The sequence below is a fragment of the Osmia bicornis genome, chromosome 13, assembly GCF_907164935.1.
Source record: "Osmia bicornis bicornis chromosome 13, iOsmBic2.1, whole genome shotgun sequence".
Taxonomy (NCBI): domain Eukaryota; kingdom Metazoa; phylum Arthropoda; class Insecta; order Hymenoptera; family Megachilidae; genus Osmia; species Osmia bicornis.
Window position 1 is genome coordinate 2,282,078 of NC_060228.1, and position 17,053 is coordinate 2,299,130.

Consider the following 17,053-nt stretch of genomic DNA (forward strand, 5'->3'; position numbering starts at 1 on the left):
TAAATTTTTCCTTCGCTAAAATGTTATTGTTCATTACAATTGCACGTGTAATTGCAATTACAGTCGATCGGTTCCGGTCCACCCATTTGAAACTGAATTAGAATCACCAAATACGTCGTCGTCGTACTGAGCACCTAAGAAAAAAAAAGAAGAAATAAAATAACAAGATCGATAATTATTGATTAGCTCACCGATTGAAAAAGGGTGTTGTCTAGAACAAAGTATCCAATGGCCGTGAACTTGATCTGCCGATGCAGCAACTGAAGCGAAAACAGTTTGAGCTAGAAGAATTTATACGAAATTACCAATTAGTATAAACATAAATAATTAAAGACGTTTACCTCGGTTCTCGCTTCTCTATCGATCGAATAATTCAGCAATGCATGCACGATACCACCGGTTCGTCCGATCTGAAACAAAATTTACCTAAAATCAGATTTACTTTATTCGGTATTTAACGTGCTTTTCTGTTTGACCGAATAAATAAATTCAAAGATAAGCTAACTGGCAATTTCTCGATTCTTCTTACCTCGTTCTCCAGTTTCGTCACTAGGGTGGTCAACAATCCGAGCGGATACAGAGTAAAGATTGTCCAAATCACGCTATTCAGTACAAGCGACGTATTCATCGTTACATTATCGACCATTAACGGCGCGAAAAAGAAATACACATCGTATAATAAATTGAAGAACAAGAAGGAAGTCCCGAGAAGAATGGGCAATGAATAAAACTGCGAAACTTGAACAGAAATATCGCAGAGGAGAGCGTGAATGCATCGGATGTTCAGAAGAGACTGAATCCCGGTACTGTTAATAAACACACGACGGCACCGATGCAAACAATTCGCGTCCCCGGTTCTATACACGTAAATATTTTGGATAATTTTGTTTAAGTTCGCGTACATTACGTGCAACACGATCAGCACGGAGTAATATTGAATAAAGACCCAGCTCACAAAACACATCGGACCAATAGTCGCCACCCACGAGATTGGGTGGCTATGAAATGTTACATAATCGCAAATTAGAAGAGCAAGAAATATTAGTAATTCGAATAAATAGATAGATAATAAAATAAAAACGATTCGTTTACGATTCACCGGTTCTCGGAGCCGATACAATTCCTCCAGGATTTCGACCAAACTGTTTCCAAACTTTACGAAAATCGATTGATTCACGCAATACCATAATAATATTATGAATGTAATTACACTGCCTAATACTGCTACAACAATTCCAATAACTGTGGTTACAATACTTCCGCTCACGTAATCTTCGCAATATAAGACCGGTATTGTGAAGTAATTCGATACGATGATCAAACAGGCGATTGATACGTTGTAACATGTTCCTAATTTGGTAGAAACGAAGTATAGAGTTCTTTTTTGATTCTTTTTCTTTCGACTGATAGTGATCACGGAGAATGTCGCCAGACCGATGAATTTGAAGTAAAATAAGGCGAATACAATTGCACGACACATATTTTTAGATAGATACTAAATGAAGAGAGAAACAAGTTGAGATATTATGAAACTTTTAAGCTGATGACATTCTAATTTGGTTGCCATCCGTGTAACAAAGTATATAACAACTCTACCGTTAACGATACAAAAAGTGAATGCAATAATTTCAATCCTTCCTTTGGTATCACGTATGGATAGCATCACATCGCGTGCTGTTGACTTTGCACGCAGCACTGCGTGATCGTTCAATGCTAATCGATTAAAAAATCCTGATATTAAAATAAAGCGATGGAAGCTTTCAGGATTCGGTAATAATCTGTAGTAAATTTTTTATTCAAAATATTTATACTTCTTGACACTTAAAAAATAACTATATAGTTCACATAAATCGCTATTTAACCGTACACTTCTCTTCTTCTTCTTCGAAAGATGCACGATAAATCTTATCGTAACTGCTTAAAAAGACATTGACCAACTAAAAATGTATAGGAAGTAAAGAAAGAAAATAGAAAATATTTATATAGGATGTTCGACAACAGGTAGGAGATCTATCTATGGGTGATTCTAGGGATCAAAATAAGGCGAAATAGCGTTTTGCGACTTCGTTTTCCAGTAATTAACGTTTAACAATTCGAGTAAAAAGCGCCTGAAACCTGCAATCTGCCCAGCATCGACGTCTAAACGTTAGGTCAGCAGGGGTGAATGCAGTCATAATCAAGAGTCATTGAATAGTAGAAATTTACCTCGTACTATTATTTTCTGGGTGCTGCAGCATTCGGCTTCGATTCTTAGTTATGACTGTACCGACCCCTGCTGACTTAACGTTCGGACGTCGGTGCCAGGCAGGTTGCAGGTGTTAGGCGCTTTTTACTCGAATCTTTGAATGTTAATTACTAGAAATCAAAGCCGCAAACGTGATTTCGCCATTCTTGATTTTGGTCTTATTTTGAGAATCACTCTCAAAAAATCTCACATCTGTTGTCGAACACCCTATATGTATGTACCTACACTTTACCACTTCCTAACATAGACGAATTTTCATTCTTTCTTCTTTTAACAGAAGGTTAAATTTTTCCTTCGCTAAAATGTTTTTGTTTATTACAATTGCACGTATGATTGCAATTACAGTCGATCGATTCCGGTCCACCCATTTGAAATTGAATTAGAATCACCAGATACGTCGTCGTCGTACTGAGCACCTAAGAAAAAAAAAGAATAGGAAATAAAATAATAAGAACGATAATGAACGATTAGCTCACCGATTGAAAAAGCGTGTTGTCTAGAACGAAATATCCCATGGCCGTGAACTTGATCTGCCGATGCAGCAACTGAAGCGAAAACAGTTTGAGCTAGAAGAAATTTTATAAAATTCACAATTAGTCTAACGATAAATAATCAAAGACGTTTACCTCAGTTCTCGCTTCTCTATCGATCGCATAATTCAGCAACCCGTCCACGATACCTTTGGTTCGTTCGATCTGAAACAAAATTTACATGAAGTCAGATTTACTTTATTCGGTATTTAACGTGCTTTTCTGTTTGACCGATAAATAAATTCCAAGATAAGCTAACGTGAAAACAATTTCCTGGCAATTTTTCGATTCTTCTTACCTCGTTCTCCAGTTTTGTGACTCTGGTCGTCAACAATCCGAGCGGATAGAGAAGGAAGATTGTCCAAATCACGTTATTTAGTACAATCGACGTTTCCATGATTACATTATCGACCATTAACGGTTGGAAAATGTAGTACACACTGTATGACAAAGAGATCAACAAGAGGAATGTCCCCAGAAGAATGGGCAATGAGTAAAACTGCGAAACTTGAGCAGAAATATCGCAGAGGTGAGCGTGAATGCATCGGAGGTTCAAAAGAGACTGAATCCCGGTACTGTTAATAAAGACACGACTGCTACGATGCAAACAATTCGCGGCATCGGTTCTATGCACGTAAATATTTAGGATAATTTTGTTTAAGTTCGCATACATTACGTGCAACACGATCAGCACGGAGTAATATTGAATGAAGACCCAGCTCACAAGACTCATTGGAACAATAGTCGCCATCCACGAGATTAGGTGGCTATGATATGCTACATAATCGCTAATTACAAGAGCAAGAAGTAATACTAATTCGAATAAATAGATAGATAGTAAAATAAAAACGATTCGTTTCCGATTCACCGGTTTTCGAAGCCGATCCAATTCCTCCAGGATTTCGACCAAACTGTTTCCAAACTTTACGAAAATCGATTGATTCGCGCAATAACATAATAAAATTATGAATGTAATTACAGTGCCTAATACTCCGTGAGCAATTCCAATAACTGTAGCTACAATCGTTTCGTTCGCGTAATCTTCGTAATATAAGATCGATATTGTGAAGTAATTCGATGCGACGATGAAACAGGCGATTGATACGTTGTAACATGTTCCTAATTTGCTCGAAACGAATAGAGTTCTCTTTTTAAGCTTTTTCTTTCTACTGATAGTGATCACGGAGAATGTCGCCAGACCGATGAATTTGAAGAAAAATAAGGCGAATACAATTGCACGACACATATTTTTAGGTAGATACTAATTGAAGAGAGAAACAAGTTGAGAGATTATGAAACTTTTAAGCTGATGACATTCCAATTTGGTTGCCATTCGGGTAACAAATTATATACCAACTCTACCGTTAACGATACAAAAATGAATGCAATATTTTCAATCCTTCCTTTTGTATCACGTATGGAAAGCATCACATCGCGTGCTGATGACTTTGCACGCAACACAGCGTGAACGTTCAATGCTAATCGAACATTAAATCCTGGTATTGAAATAAAGCGATGGAGGCTTTGAAGATTCTGTAATAATCTGTAATACATTTTTTATTCAAAATATTTATACTTCTTGACAATTAAAAAGTAATCTTATAATAACTACTTAAAAAGACATTGATCAACTAAAAATGTATAGGAAGTAAAGAAAGAAAATAGAAGATTTATACAGGGTGTTCGACAACAGATGGGAGATTCTAGGGATCATAATAAGACGAAAATCAAGAATGACGAAATGGCGTTTGCGGCTTTGTTTTCCAGTAATTACCGTTTAAAAATACGAGAAAAAGCGCCTATAACCTGCAACCTGCCTGGCACCGATGACTAAATGTTCGGTCAGCAGGGGTCGGTACAGTCATAACCAAGAATCATTGAATAGTAGAAATTTACCTCGTGCTATTTTGTTCCTCGGTATTGCAGCATTTGGATTCGATACTTGGTTATGACTGTACCGACCCCTGCTGATCTGACGTTCAGTCGTCGGTGTCAGGCGGGTTGCCGGTTTTAGGCGCTTTTTGCTCGAATTGTAAAACGATAATTACGAGAAAACAAAGACGCAAACGCTATTTCGTCTTATTTTGATCCCTAGAATCACCCCTAAAAAGATCTCCCACCTTTTGTCGAACACCCTGTATGTACACTTTACCACTTTCTAACATAGACGAATTTCCATTCTTTGTTCTTTTAACACACGGTTAAATTTTTCCTTCGCTAAAATGTTAATGTTCATTACAATTGCACGTGTGATTGCAATTACAGTCGATCGGTTCCGGTCCACCCATTTGAAACTGAATTAGAATCACCAAATACGTCGTCATTGTACTGAGCACCTAAGAAAAAAAAGAAGAAATAAAATAACAAGAACAATGATCATTGATTAGCTCACCGATTGAAAAAGCGTGTTGTCTAGAACAAAGTATCCAATGGCCGTGAACTTGATCTGCCGATGCAGCAACTGAAGCGAAAACAGTTTGAGCTAGAAGAAATTTTACAAAATTATCAATTAGTATAACAATAAATAATCAAAGACGTTTACCTCGGTTCTCGCTTCTCTGTCGATCGCATAATTCAGCAACGCGTGCACGATACCCCCGGTTCGTTCGATCTGAAACAAAATTTACATGAAGTCAGATTTACTTTATTCGGTATTTAACGTGCTTTTCTGTTTGACCGATAAATAAATTCCAAAATAAGCTAACGTGAAAACAATTTCCTGGCAATTTTTCGATTCTTCTTACCTCGTTCTCCAGTTTCGTCACTCTGGTGGTCAACAATCCGAGCGGATACAGAAGAAAGATTACCCAAACCACGGTATTTAGTACAATCGACGTTTTCATGATTACATTATCGACCATGAACGGTTCGAAAAAGTAATACACATTGTATAACAAAGAGATGAACAAGAGGAATGTCCCCAGAAGAATGGGCAATGAGTAAAACTGCGAAACTTGTGCGGAAATATCGCAGAGGAGAGCGTGAATGCATCGGAGGTTCAGAAGAGACTGAATCCCGGTACTGTTAATAAACACACGACGGCACCGATGCAAACAATTCGCGTCTCCGGTTCTATACACATAAATATTTTGGATAATTTTGTTTAAGTTCGCGTACATTGAGTGCAACACGATTAGGACGGAGTAATATTGAATGAAGACCCAGCTCACAAGACCCATTGGAACAATAGTCCCTATCCACGAGATTGGTTGGCTATAAAATGCTACATAATCGCTAATTACAAGAGCAAGAAATATTAATAATTCGAATAAATAGATAGATAATAAAATAAAAACGATTCGTTTCCGATTCACCGGTTCTCGCAGCCGATACAATTCCTCCAGGATTTCGACCATACTGTTTCCAAACTTTACGAAGATCGATTGATTCACGCAATACCATAATACAATTATGAATGTAATTACACTGCCTAATATTCCTTCAGCAATTTCAATAGCTGTAGTTACAATCGTTTTGTTCAGATATTCTTCGTAATATATGACCGGTATTGTGAAGTAATTCGATGCGATGATCAAACAGGCGATTGATACATTGTAACATGTTCCTAATTTGGTCGAAACGAAGTATAAAGTTCTCTTTTGATGCTTTTTCTTTCGATTGATAGTGATCACGGAGAATGTCGCCAGACCGATGAATTTGAAGAAAAATAAGACGCATACAATTGCACGACACATATTGTTAGGTAGGTACTAAATGAAGAGAGAACCAAGTTGAGAGACTATGAAACTTTTAAGCTAATGACAATTTAACAAACTATATACCAACTCTACCCTTAACGATACAAAAAGTGAATGCAACAATTTCAATCGGAATCTTCCTTTTGTATCGCATATGGAAAGCTTCATTAAATATTAATTTGCATCAGAAACGCTGTTGACTTTGCACGCAATACTGTGTGAACGTTCAATGTTAATCGAATAAAAATTCCTGATATTGAAATAAACCGATGGAAGCTTTGAAGATTCTGTAATAATCTGTAGTAAATTTTTTATTGAAAATATTTATACTTATTGACACTTAAAAGTAACCTTATAGTTAACATAAATCGTTATTTAACCGTATACTTTTCTTCTTGTTCTTCTTCGAAAGATGCACGATAGGTCTTATCGTAACTACTTAAAAAGACATTGATTAACTAAAATGTATAGGAAGTAAAGAAAGAAAATAGAAATTATTTATATATATTTTTCTGTTTTCAATGCACTTTAAAGGCATGTTGAAACGAAACGAAACAAAACGAAAACAAAGAACACAAGTAGGCTTCTTTGTCAGTGGACAAAGAAAGTATTTGCAATTTGTTTTTATTAACAACATCACCTTTTACAGTGTTATTTCTGCGACAAGTGTTTACAAAAGTACATTTATATCGTTTATGTCGTACATGTCGTGCTTAACTTAAGCGTAGACCGACTTTAAAAAAGCATCGGTTAACAGAAGTAGACGATTATTGTGCCTTACACCATGAAGAGATATGGAATCTAAATAAATATGCGGTTTAGTTTTTAACTCTTTTTGCCCGTATAAAAGTGTAATTTATAAGTTATGCTGCGACAATTCTTCACCTTCAAGACTTTTCATCCTAACAGATTTATATAAGACATGTTTTCCAATCTCAATACTCTCTTCAAATTACATAAAAATCTATCGACAAATCTAATAATATTTTTTAGCCGAAATTCATTCCAAGTTTGTTATATTTCTAATTTGTACAATTCCTTTTCGAATCAATTCAATCTAATTATGCCTTTAAAGTGCGATGAAAACATTTATAATCAAAACAACGGCCCATTAAATTCCAATAGTGTTTTGAAATCGCCGCTTCAAAACAATAAAGTTTGCCGTTCATCGTATCTACCCCAACATCGCAACTTTGATCTTTGTATATAGAGTATTGCAGTTTTCCTTTCTTTTTTTTACTTACATATATAAATATATACAGTTGGTATCTGTTACTAATGAAGTAGACAAATTTTATGTTAAACAACAAAGACATTTATATGGTGTTCGTAATTATCTTTCTGTTTTGGTGGTGCCTAACGACGCGGAAGGAATGGTGACCGTAAAAGAAACGTGACACAGAATAAAGGAAATAATTATGGTATCTAGTTTAAATTCTAAGTGCTCTATAATTAACTGATTTTTTTTTCCCTTCTTAACATGTCTGACAACAGAGTGAAGACTTATCGTTTATATCACGGGCTTCTTAGTTACAAGTATTGCAAGGAAAATGTATTAGAAGTCCCATTGAATGAAATATAGCATCAGAATTTGTCCAAGTGTGAAAAAGCGAATTGTTGTTTTTCTTTCTTGTTTTCTTCAGCTTCAAGACACTCGTATCGTGTAATGTACCACATTAGTACAGAAGAAAATAAAGATTTTCACATTGTCAGATACAAAAGATCACTATGTTACTTGGCCTCTGACTCTTTTGGAGTCTCGCTCCTTGTAGGCACTTCTGATTTAGCTTCGATAGCTGCATCGGTATCCGGTTGACTACCGCTATCATCCGCAGGCGAACCCTCTGATATGGCTGCATCTGTAATTTTGTTTTCTGAAATTATTGCGATTAAAATTGCATTCGAACTGCTACAGTGATGAATCACTATTTACCTGGACATGCAGGATCCGATATTAGGGAATATACTTTTTCTTCTGGCATATCCTTCGTCAATTCTTTGAAATGAACCACTTGGTCCGAAAATGATTGCCAAAACGATTGACCTTCGGGTATGGTAAACATAGCCTGCGTTTTGTTCAGTGAAAAAAAAAATATATAAACGATACAGCTTTATACAAATGGATTTGTGTATATGTACCAAATTATATTTACATCACACACCTATTAATGAAATGTAATTACCTTGAATTTGTTGTATATATGCTCAGCCTTTTGTCTAATTTGTTCTGCTTTTTGTTTGAAAATAGTCTGCAAACATAATTAAAAAAAAAACAGATATAAAAACGTAATTGTAGGCTACATATATGTACACGCCAATGACAATAAAAAATAATACCTCCTCCTCCTCGTTTAATTTCCAATCAGCTAAATTACCAATATATCGTCGCAACTGGAAATATTAACAGAAAAAATATATCATAATCAATAAATAATAAATAGTAATAACTCAATCCATGCTTCCTACCCTTTTGACGGTTTCCACGATATGTGGATGTTTTTTTAACATCAAAGGATCTATTGGTAGCGATAACATGTCATCCATTGCTTGCAAACACTTATCCGGATTTGCTCGATCCAATCCAAGATTGGACTTAATTTGAGCATCCAACTGTAAAAGTTGCGATTCTATACGAAGCCATCTGGAATTAATATTCATAATGAAAAATGTACAATCTTATCGAATGAATTCTTTTCCTATTACCTTAATTTATTTGTCTTGCGATGAAGAGCTCCATCTTTCGCTAACAATCGCTTTTCCTCGTCTGGAACGTGTATATTGAAATCTAAACAATCTTTTACTTGTTCTGGTAAAATTTCACCACTTTCCAATTGTGCTTTCAGTTTCATAGCATTTCTAGCTGTAGACCATTCCCATTGTTCTCGAGCTTTATCACTCTCGAAAGACTTTGGCTTATCCATATCCAACTTAATTCCAACATATTCACCAGCGAATGTTAATGCCAATAGGAATCGTCCCGCCGTGTCTGAGGACGTGGTACTGGATACTACGGTACCTTCCAATATGGGTCCTTCACCTAAATTATTTTTTTCTGTGAAATAAATCATACTTAAATCCTAACAATATAATTTTAACTACAGTTTGATCGCTTAATTACGGATTCTGGCAGCGGGAAAAAGTAGACACCTAAAACGGTTCAATACTAAGCGGTCGAGCTATACATAAATTACCCCTCGATACTCACTTTCCAAAGCAGCTCTCTTTTTATGAACCGCACTAGGTGTTGCTTGGTCACTGGTATCTTCGATCTTAACTTTAGGGCGACCCCTTGCATGTTCTGCAACACGAGTGAAATACATAATGAGTAGAAATTGAATACAAGCCTTCGTTCGAGTAATATTATTTGTAATACCATTCTTTTCTGTAGTGTTATCTGTTTCCTCTGAACTTGAAAAATCAGCGAATCGTTTAGGTTTAATTTTCCGTCCACTACGGCTAACAACTTCTTTTGGCGAATCCTCTCCTTGAGAGTCAGCACCAGTGTCCTGTTTCGAAGTGTCGCTCGTAGATGCGGATAAAGATTTTGCTTTTCCACGCCGTTTCTTTACCTCAGGTGTATCCTAATTATTTGGAATCTTTTAATTTTATGTATGTACAATAAATTACGTTTTTACAATGATATGCTTATACAGTTGTAAGGAATAATCGCACAAACTATTTAGCCTCTAAAAATGTCTGTCGGCAATTCCTAAATTACTATCGGAGTGCTCGAATCAATAATTGCCTCCTTCAACAATATTGTTGTGGTGAGCAAAAACTCCTAATAAAACCTTATACATCTGCATAGAGAAATACACATATATCTTATGCATGTACATATATATCAAAACATAAGTATATTACAGGGTTATTGGCAGAAGAAAGGGTTTTCCTTTTCATAGATTTCTTTTTCTCTTCTTCATCGATAACTAGGGATCCAGATTCGAGATCACTGTCTGCAGCACTAACTGTTGGTATATTCGTCCCAGTATCACCTGCTCTTGTTCCATCCACAATACCAGCTTCTTCATTAATGTAATAAACATTAAAAATTAGTGTGCTTATATACTCGTATGAAATACCACGTAAATGATCGTTATGTTTACCTTTAAGATCACTGAGATTTGCTGCTTTGTTTCTATCATTTTTAAGCTCTTGTTCTAATTGTATCAAACCTTCATGAAAATACTTTCTTCTGAGGGGTTTACCAAATTTTGCTTTATTCTCTGTGTACGTATACAGTTCTTCCACTTTACATACAGCACTGCAATAAAATGTTTAAATTTATGATAAATTTAAAATTAACCTTTCACTTAATTATAATTTATCGATTAATATTACTCACGTTTCTCCTGTGCCATAGAAATAAACACTGTATTTTGAATTCTTCGAATTCGGATCAATCACTTTTTCAACCTAAAATGGTATTAATGAAGAACATCTTACAATGCAATTTTTTATTTTAAGAAAGTAAAAAATTATTGTTGTTATTATGAATGATCGTTACTACAAATCTTGCAGAACTGATAAAAATATTTATCAAATTTCCAACTGTGCTTACTTTGGCTGGCCACGGTGGATAACCTCGAACTTTCGCAAATACTTTGTCACCCGCGAAAAACTTCTTCTGAAGCTTTACCATGTCGGCGGCAAGTTTTTACAAGTACAGGATCAAGCGACAAACGCTATCTTCCTACTTACTATGCGCAACTGATAGTATGACCGATTAATCTTTAAGAAACATCGAACAAAACATCATCAAAGCCACCATTTGCACGATACAATATCGAAAACACGCAGAATAAGACGCTGCGCGCCAATTCACGAGTCTTTGGTTACGAACGCTCATGAACTTAAAATTATGTAGATTCAAAACTTTTAATAATAAAATAAAACGTACAGCTGGTTATTTTTCATTGTAATGAACACCCACGCGTAAATTATTTTGTACGCTATAAGTATTCACTTCGTTGTATCTTTAAATTAGCAATCAGAAAAAAGGAATTCCTTCTACATATAATAAAAATTGATTCCGAGGCGATTTGCGTAACATATAACGTTGGCAATACCGATCATGATAACGTTTGTTATTTTATATAGTCTTTGCGAACACGTAAAGGAATTACAATTGAGTGGAATCGTTTTGTCTGTCAGATATTTTAATGTTGATACGGTATTTGTTTTAAAGAAACTTAATATTATTTTGCGAATACGTACGATGTTACTATTGATGTCAAATTTATTATTTCAAGATTCTCAAGCACAAAACTCGACAAATTTACTACTTAAGGTGTGAGTATGTTTCTTTTAATTTGCTTACAATATATTCTATGAAACTTTTCATTTTACGATTTTTCATTATTTGCAGTATGGTTTAAAGTACTTTATACGTATTTCCAGTATATAATAACTATAAGGATCTCAGTTTTTTCCAGTAATTATGTGGAACTATCTTGTTGTCATTGCTGTTGTGTACTGTCTAAATTCAGATCGTTTTTTATCTTGTACAAAAAATATATAGACAATAAAGAATATACCTAGTTATTGAATTTATTGTTATTTACATTATTTAAATCATTTTTTCGCTTAACAAAGCATAATTGGTGGCTGTTAGTATATTAGTAAATTTTATCCTGTATTTACTTCTCTGTATTTAATGGTACTTATATCATGTATATGTATTAATTGCGTATTTTGATAATATTTAAGCAGTTTTATAAGAAATCATTATGTATGTTTTATAATTATATATGTGTTATGCATAATAAACAGATGAACAAAGCCCACATATGGCAGTAATATATGTTAGTATATCTAAAGATGCCACTTCTTAAGGACCAACGCTTCTGTTGAAGTGTTTGAGTTCAAGAGGCCTGCTAGGGCACAATGAAAGCCATTGTATCAATTACATTCATCTTACTACTATATGGGATAAACTCAATACCCATTAATGCTGTTAGAATATGTGCTAGCAGGAAGAAGAATATTGATAATCTTCCTTTAAAACAAAATGCACTTAGTGTACCTGAAAATATACCCAACAACAGTAATGTGGTTCATACCATAGTAAGTTTTCAATATATGGTATATTAAACAATTTCCATTTATAAATAAATTGATCATTGAAAGAATTAAATAATCATATTTTTACAGAAGGATAATGATATTAAATTTGAAGAATGTACCAATTTCTGTCATGCATTATGGCAAGAAGATAAGACTGCAAATGGAACAGAAATTATCATTTTATCTCAAGGTATGTTAATGTTGTTTTTTACTTAATCAATTATTATGTATTTATTGCTACAATATTTAATGTCTAACAGGTTGTTGGAAACAGTCTGGTGAACAAAAATGTGAAACTTCAGAATGTATTGCTTTCCAACGCTCTACTAAAGCATTAAACAACACAAAGTTCTGTTGTTGCCATGGAGACTATTGTAATCTTAATATTAATAGCACCAATATTTTGTATTCTGATAACAAATTACAGAGCTCTGCCTCTACAGAAAACAATCAACCAAGTAAATTCAATAAATGTTATATAAAAACATTTCATATTAATTATACAAATGTTTCATAACATTTTGCATGTAAAATTTTACAGCAACTGAATATTTGGAACAACCAGATTCTGGAAGATGGATCCTCATTATAACAAGTGTTCTGCTATGCATGTTTTTAGTAATATCTATTGTAGTATTGATGGTGTATCGTGTATACCATACAAATATGTTAGCAAGATTAGGGAAACCACTTCCCTATTCTGATCAGTTTATCGATAGTACAGCCCTGAGAACTGGTACTTATACAGTAGATCATTTGAAACTTACAGCAATTGTAGGTATGTTCTTCAATGATTGCATTGTGGATGTACAATAAAAGTAAATATTTTTAATTGTTTACCATACCTGTATATTTCAGGACAAGGACGTTATGGATCTGTATGGCAAGGTAGTATGGGAGATCAAGATGTTGCTGTAAAAATATTTCCTTCTCATTATCGTAATTATTTTCAAAATGAACGAGATACTTATTGTCTTCCTTTTATGGAACACCCATCTCTATTAAGTTACTATGGTTAATATTAATAACAATTAATATGTTAATTAGTTTTATGATTTATTAAAATATAATACTAAATGACAATCATAATTCTTTAGGTGTAGACGAGAGGGTTAGTATGGAAGGCAGTGTTGAATACCTGTTGGTACTTAGCTTTGCACCAGGTGGTACTTTAACAGATTTCTTAAGAACTCATATAATTGATTGGAGTACGTTTTGCAAGATGGGTCTGTCTATGGTAAAAGGACTTGCTTACTTACATACTGACATACACAAAGGTGGTAAGTAAAATAAATTAAAAAATGTAGAATATTTTTAAAAAATTTTGTAATGAATACGTGGATTTTCCAGATAAATTCAAGCCGTGCATTGCACACAGAGATATCAATTCCAGAAATATATTAATCAAAGCTGATGGTACTTGCTGCATATGTGATTTAGGATTGGCAGTTCAAATATCCGGTTCTAAATACTACTCGAATGGTGAAGAGCAACATGCTGAATTAAAATCAATTAATGATGTAAGGCAATAATTCAATCGTGTAAATTGTTTAATTTTCAAAATAATTTACAGCATTATTTTACTAATTAAATTAGGTCGGCACTTTAAGATACATGGCACCGGAAATATTGGAGGGTGCTGTGAATTTACGAGATTGTGAAAGTTCTTTAAAACAAATAGATGTTTATGCGATGGGTTTAGTATTATGGGAACTGGTTTCAAGATGTTCAGATATTTATATGCCAGGATCAGAAGTACCTCCATATAGACAACCATATGAGAAAGAAATCGGTCTTCATCCCACTTTTGAACAGATGCAAGTGTTAGTTTCTCGTAACAAAGCAAGGCCGTTACTAGAGGGTAATTTAGTAGACAAACCTGGGGTACGGTTGATTAAAGAAACTATGGAAGACTGTTGGGACGCGGATGCAGAGGCTCGATTAACTGCTTTATGTATAGAAGAACGTCTTTCAGAGTTACAGTCTCATCGTGGTAAATATCTTCGTACAAATAATAACATGGCGACCTACTATTACAATCTCGAAGGAAAATAATTTATAAATTTTTAGTGACTGTGCACTTTGCCGATGGAAGTCCAATGGTAAATTCCCATTGCACTTTAGTGCCTTCAACTACAAACAGCCTTTACAGTGAATCTTCCCATCACGATAATGTTCACGTCGTTCAACAAACATCGCACACGGTGCAGGACACTTCAAGCAACGAAGGTGGTTTTGTTGAAAATTTAGTAACTCTATCACCTTCTGAAAGTATTGTCCACGAGCATAGTTGTAAGTACTTTATTATTGTCGTTGCGTTATTGATTCGGATATCAATTAAGTTTCAATTAACATATAATGTACCTTTATATTTTAGTTAAAAATTCAAACGAAGTAGCAATATATAACCATACTCAAACACTTCAACCTTATCAAGGTCGAAATCCCTGTATGGAAAGAAATCTAATGTTACAGTCAGATTCGTTTGAAGATCTAGGATGTAATGGTAATGTACTTGTTGACAAATCTATGAAACATGCATGCAACGATCAATACAGAATTGTATCAGAAGCGCAAGGACTCGTTTCTCATGATTATTTGAGTCAGCATACAACGCAATTAACGCAATTAAGACCGGCAACACCCATACCGTATGTTCAAAACGTTATTTCGGACGATGGTACATCATCGTATGGTAAACGAAAGCAAACGAATATGCATGAAATCTGTCCTCAAGAAAGTCCTAGGAAAAAGTTGTTTGGATGGTCTAACTTTAAGAAACTTTTGGTTAATAAAAAAATGTATCCATACAATAAGTATCAAATAGATCGAGAAGATTCCAAATCTAATTTACTAACAAAACAGAACGTGCAGATCAAAACCGTAGAAACAAACGTAACGATATCTCCAGGAGGAAAGTATGTAAACGGTATTATCAATAAGACACCTACTTTTCCCTCTTCATTGGACAAGAACGATAAGAATGCTATACAAATTGGAAAACAGAACTTTGATAATGAAAGTAATGCAAATTCTAGACCATCCACCTTGCCTCTTGTAAATTTAAAAAATGAGAAAAGTAAGAATATCAGTAGACAGGAAAGTATTGACAAGTTCAACGAGGTTTTTAACGTTGGGTCTAATGTGAATATATTAAAAGATCCTCACATGAGAATAAAAACACCAGGAGACTTGCCACCTTCTGTAAGAAAAGTTCGTGGCCGTGGACAATCAACTGCTAGATTCTCCCTCTACGATGATCGGATGATGTGCAATATTTTAAGTGAGGAAGATGACAGAAATGATAAAACTATTTGGAATTCAGTACCCCTTGGTATGGATCTTGGAGACAGCGATGACAAACATTCACCAGATAAATTTAGTACCAAAAACGTTACTTGCTTTTAATCGAATCTAATATTAATATATTTGTAAAACTTTTTAGAAATAAGCATAAACATGGCTGTAGTATAACTTCAGCTTCAATATATACGTATGTACAGAAGAAAAATACAAAGACAGATTTTATACTCTTAACAGAAATTCATTATAGAAATGCAATTATTAAGAGAAATAACATTAAAAAACAGAAAAACAAAATATACTCAATATTATTAAGATATAAAACGGGGTGTTCAATAATTGGTATTAATTATTTCATGTTTGTTAACACATTTTTGTGTTTAAAAAATCTTCGGACCTTAAAGTATCGAAAAATTATAATGAAACAGAATAATACTCGTAAATGTTATATCAGTGTTGGCGTCAATGTTTCATACATTCAAGTTAGTAACAAAAATTTATTAGAAATGTATTTTGATAAATCTAATAGTACACGGCGATTTACATTATCTACAAATATTTAAATTAAATTTTGCTGGTTTGATGAATTATGTGCAATTGTTTAAAAACAATCAATGTTGATTCATTTATCAAAGCATAGATTTGAAAAATCTGTTCTTAACATGAAAACTTGTTTTTAGTAATTAGAATTTGTTCCCTTGCTATAAGTTAAATAAAGATACCATTAAAATTGAGTTACATGCTTTAGAGCATAGGGAGAGGAATTATAGAATTATTTAAACAATAGCTGGTTTAATGATTGATTTAAAGTTCTAATTAAATATATTTGAACATGTAATAAGTTTTATAGGAAGGCAAAGTATACTCTAATTGATATGTAGAAGTGTGCATTGGATACAATAATTAATATTAAAGTAACTTAAACATATTTGTTATAAGTTACATAATACTTGTACTTTCCAGCCCCATAAGCTCAATGTAAATATTTGTAGCATACAAACATTTTAATGTGTGAAGTAAATCAGCTTGTTATGTTTTATTTTATCAAAATTATAATACTCTTATATTCATAATATGCTCTATTTATATTAAGATAAATATTATCATAAACTTAATATGAAGAAAATAATGAAATATACAAAGTGAACCAATTATTATCACTTAATTTTTTCTGAAATTACATATAAAGTACAACACAAATTTTTAAATAA

General features: G+C 33.8%; 5 protein-coding genes across 9 annotated transcripts; 1 reads left to right on the forward strand and 4 right to left on the reverse strand.

The window, feature by feature from the left end:
* Nucleotides 1–136: 136 nt before the first annotated feature.
* LOC114871809 lies at nucleotides 137–717 on the reverse strand. Its single transcript, XM_046288548.1, has 3 exons — nucleotides 530–717; nucleotides 342–410; nucleotides 137–260 (listed from the first exon to the last, which is right to left on the reverse strand). Exons 1-3 carry the CDS (start codon nucleotides 644–646, stop codon nucleotides 183–185), a joined length of 264 nt encoding a protein of 87 aa, XP_046144504.1. The 5' UTR covers nucleotides 647–717; the 3' UTR covers nucleotides 137–182.
* A 1,108-nt stretch (nucleotides 718–1,825) lies between these two features.
* Nucleotides 1,826–3,526, reverse strand: LOC123987628 (putative gustatory receptor 28a). Its single transcript, XM_046288455.1, has 4 exons — nucleotides 3,074–3,526; nucleotides 2,872–2,940; nucleotides 2,722–2,790; nucleotides 1,826–2,661 (listed from the first exon to the last, which is right to left on the reverse strand). The coding sequence occupies exons 1-4, from the start codon at nucleotides 3,524–3,526 to the stop codon at nucleotides 2,527–2,529; spliced, it is 726 nt and encodes a 241-aa protein (XP_046144411.1). The 3' UTR covers nucleotides 1,826–2,526.
* A 1,258-nt stretch (nucleotides 3,527–4,784) lies between these two features.
* LOC114871797 (putative gustatory receptor 28b) lies at nucleotides 4,785–6,540 on the reverse strand. Of its 2 annotated transcripts, none has more exons than XM_046288547.1 (4): nucleotides 5,520–6,540; nucleotides 5,318–5,386; nucleotides 5,168–5,236; nucleotides 4,785–5,111 (listed from the first exon to the last, which is right to left on the reverse strand). In XM_046288547.1, exons 1-4 carry the CDS (start codon nucleotides 6,468–6,470, stop codon nucleotides 5,001–5,003), a joined length of 1,200 nt encoding a protein of 399 aa, XP_046144503.1. In that variant the 5' UTR covers nucleotides 6,471–6,540; the 3' UTR covers nucleotides 4,785–5,000. The 2 variants fall into 2 exon arrangements, with proteins under 2 accessions (XP_046144503.1, XP_029034045.2); XM_029178212.2 differs by having other exon boundaries at nucleotides 5,168–5,257.
* A 541-nt stretch (nucleotides 6,541–7,081) lies between these two features.
* On the reverse strand, nucleotides 7,082–11,273 carry LOC114871763 (PC4 and SFRS1-interacting protein). 3 transcript variants are annotated; one of them, XM_029178088.2, is made up of 12 exons: nucleotides 11,035–11,273; nucleotides 10,819–10,889; nucleotides 10,580–10,737; nucleotides 10,338–10,498; nucleotides 9,847–10,054; nucleotides 9,679–9,771; nucleotides 9,177–9,510; nucleotides 8,940–9,114; nucleotides 8,811–8,864; nucleotides 8,657–8,722; nucleotides 8,407–8,539; nucleotides 7,082–8,347 (listed from the first exon to the last, which is right to left on the reverse strand). In XM_029178088.2, the coding sequence occupies exons 1-12, from the start codon at nucleotides 11,113–11,115 to the stop codon at nucleotides 8,205–8,207; spliced, it is 1,677 nt and encodes a 558-aa protein (XP_029033921.1). In that variant the 5' UTR covers nucleotides 11,116–11,273; the 3' UTR covers nucleotides 7,082–8,204. The 3 variants fall into 3 exon arrangements, with proteins under 3 accessions (XP_029033921.1, XP_029033919.1, XP_029033920.1); XM_029178086.2 differs by having other exon boundaries at nucleotides 9,177–9,525; XM_029178087.2 differs by having other exon boundaries at nucleotides 7,082–8,332; nucleotides 9,177–9,525; nucleotides 11,035–11,271.
* A 292-nt stretch (nucleotides 11,274–11,565) lies between these two features.
* LOC114871761 (bone morphogenetic protein receptor type-2) lies at nucleotides 11,566–16,082 on the forward strand. 2 transcript variants are annotated; one of them, XM_046288348.1, is made up of 12 exons: nucleotides 11,566–11,765; nucleotides 11,842–12,132; nucleotides 12,246–12,539; nucleotides 12,627–12,729; nucleotides 12,800–12,997; nucleotides 13,081–13,317; nucleotides 13,398–13,553; nucleotides 13,637–13,819; nucleotides 13,890–14,059; nucleotides 14,136–14,532; nucleotides 14,610–14,831; nucleotides 14,917–16,082. In XM_046288348.1, exons 3-12 carry the CDS (start codon nucleotides 12,360–12,362, stop codon nucleotides 15,945–15,947), a joined length of 2,877 nt encoding a protein of 958 aa, XP_046144304.1. In that variant the 5' UTR covers nucleotides 11,566–11,765; nucleotides 11,842–12,132; nucleotides 12,246–12,359; the 3' UTR covers nucleotides 15,948–16,082. The 2 variants fall into 2 exon arrangements, with proteins under 2 accessions (XP_046144304.1, XP_029033916.1); XM_029178083.2 differs by lacking the exon at nucleotides 11,842–12,132.
* The last annotated feature ends 971 nt before the right edge of the window (nucleotides 16,083–17,053 follow it).